General features: G+C 50.9%; 1 protein-coding gene across 1 annotated transcript in view; it reads right to left on the bottom strand.

The window, feature by feature from the left end:
• Window positions 1-9,131, bottom strand: part of STPG4 (sperm-tail PG-rich repeat containing 4) — a 35,763-nt gene extending 26,632 nt beyond the window's left edge. The window contains exons 1-3 of the mRNA XM_050951951.1: window positions 9,063-9,131; window positions 7,677-7,748; window positions 3,891-4,151 (exon numbers count right to left, since the gene is read on the bottom strand). Coding sequence (XP_050807908.1) covers window positions 3,891-4,151; window positions 7,677-7,748; window positions 9,063-9,131 — 402 coding nt within the window. The remainder of the gene's footprint in view (window positions 1-3,890; window positions 4,152-7,676; window positions 7,749-9,062) is intronic.
• Window positions 9,132-12,858: the final 3,727 nt, after the last annotated feature.

Here is a 12,858-nt window from a genome sequence, read left to right as displayed (position 1 = left end):
AAACTGTTACTGCGCCCTCGGGCGCACCTTCAAAATGAAGGCTTGGGTCCAGGCGGGGGCTTAGAGGAGCTCTGATTCTGCCCCCCTTGGTTCCCCGAATGCCTACGCCTTCCATTCCTGCCACGGCACCTATTGAGGTCCTGCCGTTGGCGGAACTGGGGATATGGCCTGAGCTGCTGTTGCTGCTGTGGCCGGAAGGGTCTGCGCTGCGTTCCCGGCGTGTGCATCCCTAGGGAGCGCATAATGACCCGATTGTCCTTGAGACTCTTAAGTCTGGGGTCTGTCTTTTCCGAAAACAGGCCCTGGCCTTCGAACGGGAGGTCCTGGATGTTATGTTGGAGCTCCGGTGGAAGGCCAGAGACCTGCAGCCAGGAGATACGGCGCATCGTTACCCCCGAGGCGAGGGTGCGGGCAGCCGAGTCTGCAGCGTCCAAAGAAGCTTGCAACGATGTTCGTGCAACCTTCTTGCCCTCGTCTAGGATGGCCGCAAATTCCTGGCGGGCGTCTTGCGGCAGCAGCTCTTTAAATTTGTCCACTGCCACCCACGAGTTAAACGCGTACCTACTGAGCAGGGCTTGTTGGTTCGAAACCCTGAGCTGCAGGGCCCCAGCCGAGTAGACTTTGCGTCCAAGGAGGTCCATACGCCTGGCCTCCCTGGATTTGGGGGCTGGAGCTTCCTGTCCATGACGCTCCCTGTCATTCACCGACTGCACCACCAGGGGACACGGTGTCGGGTGGACATGGAGGTACTCGTAGCCTTTGGAGGGGGCCATGTACTTCCTCTCGACGCCCCTCGCCGTAGGGGGGATGGAGGCCGGTGACTGCCAGATTGTATTGGCGTTGGCCTGGATCGTCCTAATGAAGGGTAGGGCGACCCTGGTGGGAGCATCCGACGAGAGGATGGTGACAATCGGATCCTCGATCTCAGAGACCTCCTCGGCTTGTAGGCTCAGATTCTGAGCTACTCGCCTAAGGAGGTCTTGGTGCGCCCTGAGATCCAGCGGTGGGGGGCTACTGGAGGAGGTGCCAGCCACCGCTTCATCAGGGGAGGAGGATGAGGAGACGCCCGGCAAGAAAGTGTCCAATGGGGGGTCCCCCTCGGCCCTCGCTTCTGTCTCAGGAGCCAGAGCGGAGTCTTGCTGCTTGGACCCTTCCTCTCCATCCGGGGAGGGAGGGGGGCGAGACAACGAGGCTTCCGGCACCCTGTGCTCCGCCGTCGCAGGCCTAGCAGGAAGCTGTTGGGGGCCCTGGGCTTGATGGTATGCCCATGGGGTCCAAAACCCCCACTGCTGCGGGCCTTGGTCCTGTTGCGGCGGGTCTTGGAAGAGCGCCGCCTGCCGGTCGGTGCCCAGCGCATACCCGCTGTCTGTCTGCGAAGACACCGACGGCTGCCTAGAAGGCCATGGCGGGGCCGACCCTGGCTGGTAAGGGTCTGCGCGGGTCGCAGCGAAGATCTTCTCGGTGCCGGGGATCGGTACCGGGAGTCATAGCGGTGCCGGGATCGGGACCGGGACCGGGTTCTGTCTCGGTGCCGGGATCTGGACCGGTACCGGCCGCCGCTTCGGTGCCGGGATCGGGACCGGGACCTGCCACCGACGCGGTGCCGGGAGGTCGACCGGGACTGGGACCTGCCACCAGCTCGGTGCCGGGAGGTCGACCGGTGCGGCGAATGACGGCGGGACTGGCTCCTGGAGTCACGGTGCCGGTATCGGCGGCTGGAGTCCGACCGCGACCGCCTGGAGGTCGATCGGTGCCGCGAGTGCGACCGGTACCGCCGAGGGGAGCGGTGCCGGGACTGCGAGCGGCGGTGTGATCTTGATCTGCCGTGACGTCGGGACCTGGATCGCGAGCGCGAGTCCCGAGACGGTGCCGACATCATGGGCTTGCCTCTAGATGCGACCCGCACCGGAGATACCGGGGGTGGCAGCTGAGTAGGCTCCGTTAAGGCAATAAGGTCCCGTGCCGAGGCGAAGGTCTCCGGCGTGGATGGGACCAATAGCTCAACCCCAGATCTTATGGGGGAGCTTGGCGGCACCGGACTCGACGGACCCGCCGGGCCCGGAGTCGACGGTGCCGGCGGCGCCGCGGCCGATGTCGAGGCCGGGCGCTCCAGTCGGGTCTGCCTGGCTGGAGTAGCAGACGCTGACGGTCTCGGCTCTGCACCCGGTGCCGGAGAAGGTCGGTGCCGGGGAGTCTTCCCGGTGCCGGTGCGATCCGGTGCCGGCGCCGAGATCACGGCCTGCGAAGCCGCCGGGTCAAGTGCCGCCTCCATGAGGAGAGTCCTGAGTCTTTGGTCTCTCTCCTTTTTTGTCCTGGGCTTAAAAGCCTTGCAGATGCGGCACTTGTCCGATCTGTGCGATTCCCCCAGGCACTTCAGGCACGCGTCGTGGGGGTCGCTGGTAGGCATAGGCTTCTTACAGGCCGCACACTGCTTAAAGCCCGGCGAACCAGGCATGAGCCCGGTGCCGGGTGCCGGGAAGGGCTACAGCCCCCGGCGAACAACTATCTACAACACTATTTACACCTAATTACTTACTAACTACACTTAACGATCTAACTAACAACTATAACAATAACGAGAGTTAACAAGGAGAGCTAGGGACGTGGAGGACAGCTATGCCGCGCTCCACAGTTCCAACGACCGACACGGCGGTAAGAAGGAACTGAGGAGTGGGTGGGCCGGCAAGGGTATATATCGAGCGCCATGGCGGCGCCACTCCAGGGGGCGACCTGCCGGCCCACTGGAGTTGCTAGGGTAAAAAGTTTCCGACAAACGTGCACGCACGGCGCGCACACCTAACTGGAATGGATGTGAGCAATCACTCGAAGAAGAACAGATGCTTTCATGAATACATGTGTGCATAACTGCAAAACCTCCACAGGGCTAGTCCAAGCAAACCCATTATATTGGTACCCCCAGCTGAAAGACTCAAAGTTCATATATAACTTACTCTCTCTACCTACTCCACTGAAACTACTATGTTGTGCCAATTGGTGAGAGGGTTCAGACAGAGGATGAAGGCCTTTCCCATGGCGATTGCAGGGGTCAGGGGAAGATAAAGAAAGAGAGCCTGCATTCAGTGTCCTCATCCACAAGGTAATGCTTTGTTTGTATTATAAGCCATCGTAGGAACATGAACCTGTTCCTTCTTCACCTGTGACAGTTCTGCAGACATTACTTAACCTGGAGGTTGCAGGTGGCATGAGCAATACATGAGCAAATGCATGGTGGCCAGGATCTTCTGAGGACCATCTAAGGGGTCTTTTACAGGGGAATCCCATCTCTTCCACATCTAGCTTGGCATAGAAGCCTCTCTTGATCTCCTTTCTGCCCTAGGTACAGAGCTGGTTGACATGGAAAGGAGAGACCCAAGTCCCAGTGACAGCGATATCACTCATTGGAATCTTGAGCAGGGCTGGGAGCCATCTAAAAAGCGTAACCCTTTCCTATATTTATTGCAGGATTAAGGTATCTGACAGGAACAGGCTGAAAAGAACAAAGTGGCTGGAGCCCTTCAATTAGCCGGGCTCAGCTGCTTTACTGAGTAAAATGAGGGAGCCGGAAGAGGAAGGGGAACATTGGTCACAGAGAAAGGGGAACATTCCAGACTGCAAGAGGTTTCTTCTCACTCAGTGACTGTTTATCTGGGGACTGTTTGTACTTTGGGAGGGCCAGCGGGTGGCCTGAAAAGCCTAGCCTGTGACAATAGCACTCATGGCTTGTCTAGTCTGGGATCAAAGATACATTTTTAAAATATGACACCAAAAACATATAAAATAATACATTTTAAAGTTCTAGACAGGGTACATTGTATTTAATATTTGCAAGCTGGGAGAGGTGACCTTAGGTTCCCCGTAAGACATAGCTTTGACCACTCTTTTGTTTTTACCTTATCTTTAAAACATAAGGTGCTGGGACTTTTCCTTGGTGCACTTTTAAATGAATATGTAGCTGGCTTTTTTCCTGCCAAATCTACAAAGCTAGGAGGAATGTATGCATAAACATCTGGTAGCGTAAGATCAGCTGTTGGTTGGAAGATGGAAGGTCTCTTTCTGCCTTCTCCTTTAAAATTATATGTCGCTTTCACTGGGTTGAGCTGGGCTTCTTCAATAAAATCCCGTACTACATAAGTACCTGGCGTAGGCGTTGGCTAGTAAAAACAAACATTATTTAAGCTGAGATTCTTGTGCAGTTCTGCATTTCTACAAAAAGTGTATATGAAATGTTATTTCGAACGGGCATTTGTCTTTGTTTTAACTAAATCCAGTCATCCAAAGCCTGTCAAATGCTCACATTTCAGAAGTTATTGGATCCTAGTCGTTTCGTCTGTGAAATGGTACATGACAAATATTTCTTTTTCTAGAGAAAATAATTAAAACAGCCATTTGAACTATCAGCATAATGTTCCAACATGTAAGCTACCCACAAGAAGCATTTTTCTCTTGCTCAGAAAGACTTATGCCCAAGAGCTGCAATCAAGCCTCCAACTTAAATTGCTGTAACAATGAATTTCTACATTTCAACATGACTGGCAAAATAGTGACTGCTTCCTAACTTCAAAGAACTAAACCACAACTGAACTGGAACACACCATTTGGATGACTGTTTTCATCCTTGCTTTCTACCAATGAAAACATCCCATTTGTGTTAGGTACCGAAGAGCAGGAGGAAAAGAAGATACAAAAAATAATATAAAAAATATTGGCTACAGAACACTTCGCTATCAGTCCTGCTATAAAATGTAAAGAAGTCAGATGCGTTTCTCAGTGGAAGCTGCTGATTTGCTTAGGGCTCTCTTCAGCTGCAAATTACCCCGTGGCTGCTGGCCTATAGAGGCTCTCTGAGTATTCTGTGCTCCAGAGCCACAGAGACTATTCCAGACTGCAAGTGATTTCTTCTCGCTCAGATGTGGCTGAAAGATGAGGATTTTGGATTTACCCAGATGACCCGAATCTGCTTCTTTCTCAACATATTCTCTGTATTTTCTGAAGTGCTAACATGGGAAAATAGGTTGTTTCTTGCTGGGGGTCAGCCAAGAAACACATTTTAAAGGGATTGTGTTTATGAAGGCTTGTCCCCAGCTGGCAGCTCCAAAATCAGTTGTTTTTGTAGTGTGGATTGGGCCTTTAAAAAGCAAGGTCATTTTAGACCTTACCTATCATGGGCAAATAAAGTATACTAGACCCTTTAGAACAAGAACCATCTTTAAGCATAGTTCATATGCTACAAAAAAATTAACAGAGCTTGGCTGGGGATGGAGCAGGGGGTGGAGCAGAGCTGTAGCTGAGGCCAGAGCTGGGCTGGGGCAGAGCTGCAGCTGAGGCTGGAGCTGGGTTGGAACTGCAATTGGGGCCAGAGCTTGTCTGGGACAGAGCAGGGAGTGTAGCTGTGACTGGGGCCAGAGCTGGACTGGGGCAGAGCCGAGCTGCAGCTGGGGCCGGAGCTGGTTGGAGCGGAGCAGGGGGTGGAGGTGGAGCTGCGACTGGGGCCAGAGCTGGGCTGGGGATGGTGCAGAGCTGAAGCTGGAGCTGAGCTGGGGTGGAGTGTAGCTGTGACTGGGGCCAGAGCTGAGCTGGGGCAGAGCAGAGCTGCAGCTGGAGCCGGAGCTGGTTGGAGCGGAGCAAGGGGTGGAGATGGAGCTGTGACTGGGGCCAGAGCTGGGCTGGGGGTGGTGCAGAGCTGCAGTTGGAGCTGAGCTGGGGTGGAGTTGCGACTGGGGCCAGAGCTGGGCTGAGGGAGAGCATTGCTGTGGCAGAGGGCAGAGTGGAGCTGGGTGGTGCTCCCTCCCTGCCCCCCATAGGGGCTGGCTGAGGCCCCACCGTGCGCCCTCCTGAATGCAGGTCATACATTTTTAATCCATTAAGAAAGTTTAGTTCTATGCACAGTCCATTCAAAGCCCATTGAACTCAGAGGAAAGATTCCCATTGACTTGAAAGGGCTTTAAATCAGGCCCTCTGTGAATGTCTAGATTATAATTTCCCAGCTCCATCTGAATTAATGAATTTCCAGCAAAAGGCTCTGCCATTCCTCCACCACTTTGGATGCAGGTGGTGTCATTCAAAGCAGTGACCTCTTGAAAAAAGGTTCCAGTGCTTTTTTTTAAGGGAAAAATGAACATGTTTACAATCACTGAAGGTTTAAACTCAACCTAGAAATAGAAATGAATGATTAACCCACCCTTTCCGGGCTGGCCATTCACCCAGTGCCTGACGATTATTAGAGCATGTGGATGAAGCCGGGAGGCGAAGGGGGGAGGAGAGGAGCTTGAATGGCTCCTCCTTTTGTGCCTTCTTTTGTTTTAATATTAAGTTTAGTTTATTGTACTTGTTGTATTACTTTCGGGGGAGGAGGAAGGGGGGAATTTGCAATCTAGTATGGAGCCCCCACTTCACATATCAACAATGTGAAAGGACCAGCCCTCTGCTCCAGAGGCTAGGGAGCAGGTAGGAAATCCCACCACTACTTCATGCTCTCCTGAAACTGGAGGAGGGGGATGCCTTTCAAGAAGGGGCTGCCTGTGCTGCCAGTCAGCTCATGTGCTGCTGCTGCAAGGAGATAGCAAGCTAAGAGTCTGATTCAGGGCTGGGGACCAGATCCAGGGGCCAGCCTGTCTCCATGGCCACAATGAGCTTTCACAGCACATGATCATAATCAGCCAGGACCCAAAGGGAAGAAGGTGCTGTGGTCAGTTACTGAGGGACTGATGCTGGAAGGGGCACTGGGCCTGTTCATAGAATCATAGAAGATTATATTTTATCAGATCCATAAAACAGTCACTTTTTCATGCAACACTTCTTACCTCTTCTGCACACATTCCCTCCTAACCCTCCATCTCAGCCTGAACGGATTTGTCCTGGATACGATGTACCTGTCTGAGCAGTCTTTCAGAGTTACATCGTATTATTAGAGCTTTAGGCTGGGCTCGTCAAAGGGGCCTACGAGAACTAGTTCCTATAGGCTTTTTTGAACATCCCTGCCTTACAAGTTTCTTTTAAGACTGAATGTTAGTGAAGAGTTACTTGTTCAGGTTTTATCAAACACAGTCAGGATTCTTTAATTAGTCAAATTCTGGGCCAGATTCTCAGCTTCAATGGCATTGGAGCAATTTTTATACAGAGGATGCTGAAAGCCATTGAACAAAACTGTAAATCCTGTATATGATGGAAACCGCTTCAAGCCAGGGGATGCTCCCACACCCCAGCACCTCTGCTCAGCTGGTACAAATCTGCAGAGTTTCATGATTTCAAAAGAACTATGCGGATGTACACTAGAGGCGGAGCAGGGCCTTCAATTTTAAATAAAGTAGCACTTTAGGAAAATTAGAAAGATGGATTATTTTCACCTTATGGAGTTTTCTCCCTGAACATTTGTTTATTTTTCCCATTTATCAGAATATGTTTAGTGTGAGTTATTCAAGATTCATTTATTCTAACATATTCATGGCTACTAAGGCCCAATATTGCAAATACATGCCGTGAGCAACTTTAGTGAAGTCAGGGGGATTATTCCTGTGTGTAACATTACTCATATGCACAACTGCTTCCAGGATTGGGACTTTAAACAGTGGGTACATAATGGCTATTGTTACCATAACAATTAGAATTTTGCATAAGTGACATAATGCTAAGAACAATGAGAAAAAGTGCTGAAAAAATATGAGCTAAAAGATGCATACTCTAAGTAAGAGACTCCACCATGTATCTCTCCGTCCCAAAGGTGTTTCTCTTTCTTTTTCCTTCTCCAAGGCCTATTAAGAAACAGATTTATTGCACAGCAGCCACATATTTCTACAATTGTTCCTTTAGGCTAAATATGACAGTTTATAGCTTATAATTATATTTTGAGATATACAGTCTATTTAAACTGTAATCCCAAACACATAACTTCATCACTTGACACAGAATTAGCCTATGTTTAAAGATTTCTTTTAGAGTAGTTCTTTGTTAAACTGAATGTTATTTTTAATTGAAACTTTTTGTATTACTGAATCATTGTATGAACTTTCCAGTTACATGATCTGAATTAGAATGAAAACTAAGTGTCTACTAAGACACAAGAACTCACGATGGGAAGAGAATTTTAAAACGGGTGCAACATCTGTGAGCATAAATGAGTATTTCTAGCAGAATCTCTTTGGTAAGTTATTTAACTTTCCCAGTGGCAGAGATGAGATGACGGTCAACCCACGGATAATAAAAATGGAGTGGAGGGGCAATCTCTTTGTCCTTACTACAATTGAAACCATGTTAGTCAAACAACATGTTGTAACAGTGCTGTGGGCATTGGCTGACCTATTGTCTGAAAACCACATTATAGTTACGTTATAAGCCTATTCTATAGACAAGGCCCGTCATTTTTTATTTTTACTGAAAAATTCCTGGTTTTCTGAAAGCTATTATTTGGCAGTATTATTATACTGATTATGTTAAGAAAATTCAAATGTGTTCCTTAATAATGAATTACTTTAATTCCTGCTACTCAAGGAATTTGGGCACTGCCAAGTCTGAGACAGTTACTGCCTGGCCAGCTGGTTGACTGCTCCACAAGGAGCTGAAGGCATATGCCTAGAGCCAAGGCAGACGACAAAACAGAACAATGCAAGGCTCATCAGGGAGAAAAACTTTTTAGAAGCCAAATGGTCACTCTACCTAGGGAGTTTGAACTACAAAGAGAAGCATAATTGATCCACTGTGTCAAATGAGTAGGTATAGAAACTGTCCTTATCCCCCAGTGCAAAGTACTAAAACTTCCTAGGCCACTTTAAAACCCTCAATGGATTTCCCTAACAACCTCTTTAAAAGAGGCCACCCCACTGTCATCTATTACTCCTGTCCCTTTAGACTCACCAACTGCACCAGCCCCAGAGGATGTTACTCCCTCCACTCAGCAGCTGTCACTCCCAGGAAGTGTTCTCACCTTATCCCAGGCACATTAGCAGGCCCTCCCTGGCTCACTAGCTGGCCTCAGGCTTAGTACTCCAAGTCAGTTCACACAGGTTCACCTGCTATTCCCCTGTCAGTATTATATCCCTCAGAAAAAAAGGGGTGTAACAGCAAAGTACCTTTTCCAGTAGACTCTCAGTTTCCTCCTCAATGTTAATCCTGGTTTGGGGGGAGCGTCCACCCAACATCTTCCCTCAGTGCCTATATCCTTCCTGCCTCCATAGTAAGGGCTGCTATACTGAAGGGGGAGCAGCAGGAGCCTGAGGTAGGTAGCCTTGCTGGGCTGCTCCCTGCCCTACTAGCAGCCCTGTTGCTAGGAGATCACTGTTCTGTGCTTTGACTGATTATTTGTGATCTTGTCATCAACTCTCAAGCCTCCTGTGGAGTGATCTCCCCCATACAGTTAGATGGAAGGAGATGGCTGTCAACAAATCCCTGGAAGGACAATTCAGGCTAGTGAATAGATAAACACAACCAAGCTGCCACTCCTCATCCTCTGGAAGCTAAGTAGTCGGTTGATATTAAATTTCTGTTGAAAGGGGCCATTGTGATGTAATGCACATCATAAACACCTAACAAGAGGCTGGCTTTGGACACATGCAGTGCCATTACTCTTCTAGGAAATACAGTTTCTTAGCTTTTTAGTTTATTCCATTGCCATCTGTTCATGACAGCCTATACAGTATATACTGCCTGCTCACCTTTCCTATATCTTGAATCCTCAGTCTAGTTGCTTGTTTCCACCTCACTGATTTCTGCTAGCTTACTTTCTAAGCAATGCATCTTTTCAGGCAGCACTGCATATAGCTAGTTCTCTTTCATGGTCCTGATAGAGCAGAGGTGGGCAAACTACAGTCCACGGGCCAGATCCTGCCCCTCAGGGCTTTGGATCCGGCCTGCGGCGCCACATCCCTGCTGCCTCCGGGCAGGGGGGCACAGGGGTCTATGCGTTGCCCATGCCTCCAGGTACCGGCCCCTGCAGCTCCTGTTGGCCAGGAGTGGGGAACTGCAGCCAATGGGAGCTTTAGGGGAGGTATCTGGAGGCAGAAGGGCAGTGCACGCGGAGCCCTCTGCCCCCTACTACTCCAGGGGCCACAGTGATGCGGGGCCAGGGCCAGGGCAGGCAGGGAGCCTGCCCTGGCACGTGCCACTGCCACCCCAAAGTTGCTTCAGGTAAGCGGTGCCAGGCCAGGGCCCAAACCCCTCCTGTACTCCACCCCCCAACTCCAGGGCCGGTGCAACCATTTAGGCAAACTAGGCAGCCGCCTAGGGCGCCTAGTGGTTGGGGGCACCTAAAAGTCCCCACAGGCGAGGAGGTGGAGTGGAAGTGAGCTAGGGCAGGGGGCGGGCTCCCCACAGTAACGGGGGGGGGGGGCGCACAGAGGAACAGCTCCCCGCCCCAGAGCAACCTCCACTCTGCCTCCTCCGCTGAGCGCACAGCCCAGCTCTAAGTCTCCTCCAATCAGCGCTGCAAGCCTGGGTGGGGAGAAGAATTAGCCAGCGTGCTCAGTGGAGGAGGCGCAGCCGAGGTGAGCTGGGGTGGGCTCCCCAGACAGGGTTAAACTGCTGTGGGAGGGGGGAAGTCTCCCCAGGCAGGGTTAACTGCCATGGGGGGTGGGTGGAGAAGGGGGAAGTCTCCCCAGGCAGGGTTAGCTGCCGTGGGAGGGGGGAAGTCTCCCCAGGCAGGGTTAGCTGCCGTGGGAGGGGTGGGAGAGGGGGGAAGTCTCCCCAGGCAGGGTTAGCTGCCATGGTGGGGGAGGAGAGGGAGGAAGTCTCCCCAGGCAGGGTTAGCTGCCGTGGGGGGACAGGGGGAGTCTCCCTGGGTGGGTTAGTTGCTGTGGGGGACAGGGGGGAGAGGGGTTAGCTGTCGTGGTTGGGGGAGTAGCTGCTGTGGGAGGGGGTCCCTGGGTGGGTGGTTGAGTTAGCTGCTGGGGGGGTTAGTGAGGTGTAGGGTGCAAGGTGGAAGTTTCGCCTAGGGCGTGAAACTTCCTTGCACTGGCCCTGCCCAACTCCCTGCCAGCACTCCAACCCCCTTCCCTGAGCCCCCTCATACACCCCATACCCATCCTCTGCCCCAGTCCCTTCCCGAGCCCCTTCCTGCATACCACACCCCCCAATCCCCTACCTCAGCCCTGCATACTATTCCTCCACCCAGATGTGGCTCTTGAACCAAAAAGCTTGCCCACCTCTGTGATAGAGCCTCACTTTTAAATATTAGGAACATTTATCCATGCTTACCAGAAAATGTCCTTTGTTCAAGTAATAAGGTCCACACATCTATTACAATGGGGTACTTCAGCATGCTTGACACCTGGGGGTAGAACTAGATCAGTCAGTCACTGCCTCCCTCAGATTTCAAGGCCAGAAGGGTTTATTGTGATCATATAGTCTGACCTCCTGTATAACACAAGCTATAGACAGGTTTGCCAACTTTCTACTTACACAAAACTGAACACCCTTGCCCTGTCCCTTCTGAGACCCCACCCCCACATACTCCATCCCTCCTCTGTTGCTTGCTCTCCTCACCCTCACTCGCTCATTTTCACCAGGCTAGGGCAGGGGTGTGGAGCTAGGAATGAGGGATTTGGGGTGCAGGAAGGGGCTCTGGGCTGGGATTGAGGGGTTTGGAGGGCAGGAGGGGCAGTAGTGTGGGATGGAGTGAGAAGTGCAGGTTCCAGGCAGTGCTTACCTCAAGCAGCAGCATATTACCCCTCCAGCCAGGCAGCTCTGCACACTGCCCTGTGTGCATGTACCACCCTTGCAGCTCCCATTGGCTGCTGTTTGCAGCCAATGGGAGCAGCAGAGCAGCACTTGTTGCCTGGGCAGCACATGGAGTCTTCTGGCTACTCTTAAGCCTAGGAGCCAGAGAAGGATGCCACTGCTTCTGGAGCTGTGTGGAGACAGGTCCTGGGTGGGTGGGTTCTCTGAGTGGTGGTTAATAGGCTGCTGCATGGTCGCCCAGTTTAAAGGGTATTTAGACACCTACTGCTGTCCTGGGATTGGGCTGCAGGCTAACTGCCATGTAGACATACTCTGGTAGCCCAGTTGCCAAATTATTTTATCTCACTCTAATGCATTACCTCCAACACCCTTCAGGATAGGTAAGTACTATTACCACCATTTTATGATGGGAAATGGAGGCACAGATTAAGGCCAGGATGCTCAAAAGGATTTAGGCCCTTAGCTCACTGAAATTTTAAAGACTGAGGATCTGGGCTTAAGTTGTTTGTCCAAGGCGTGTCAGATCTGCAGCAGAGCAGGGAATTCATCATAGGTATCCAAGTCTAATGATGGTGAGCCCTAATCACTGGACAAGCCTTCCTTTCTTGAATAGATGCTTAAGCCAGATGGAGAGCTATTTAGCTTAGTGTGGATGTTGAAAGCTGATGCTGGATTTACATGAGACTCATGCGCTTGCGCTGGAGGAGTCTCCCACCACCACTCAGTCATGGGTAGCTCTGGTGCCAGTTTAACTATGTTTGTAGCAACACCCAGTTTATTGAGAAAGTCCTAGAGGAGGTTTTTAAGCATGCTGCTTCAGTTAGTCCATCAGTACCCTTAATAATTTAGTTCACTGGCCTTGTTTCAAGCTCTTTCAGGATATGTACACACTTCCTACACAACAGCCATTCACGAGTAAACTATCTAAATTACATTGGTTTTAGGTAATCATGCCTGTTAATGTTACACAAATCTAAGATGTGAAATGGAAAGGAAAAAGGCACTAATTTTTAAGCTTTAACAGGTTATGCATTTGTCCCCCACACCCATCCTACTCCATCAGCTCTTCAGTCTGCCAACAAGCATGGCAATGTGTAAGCACTATTGTTTTTTCCTGAGGTGTTGTTCCAAGACTATGTCCACCTGTCCAGATGGTGGGAGTACTGAGTGAACAGGACCCTCAGCTATTACTCC

Source organism: Gopherus flavomarginatus, chromosome 4 (assembly GCF_025201925.1).
Source record: "Gopherus flavomarginatus isolate rGopFla2 chromosome 4, rGopFla2.mat.asm, whole genome shotgun sequence".
NCBI lineage: Eukaryota > Metazoa > Chordata > Testudines > Testudinidae > Gopherus > Gopherus flavomarginatus.
Note: the sequence above shows the minus strand (reverse complement) of the source record. Positions and strands in the feature narration are given on the sequence as shown.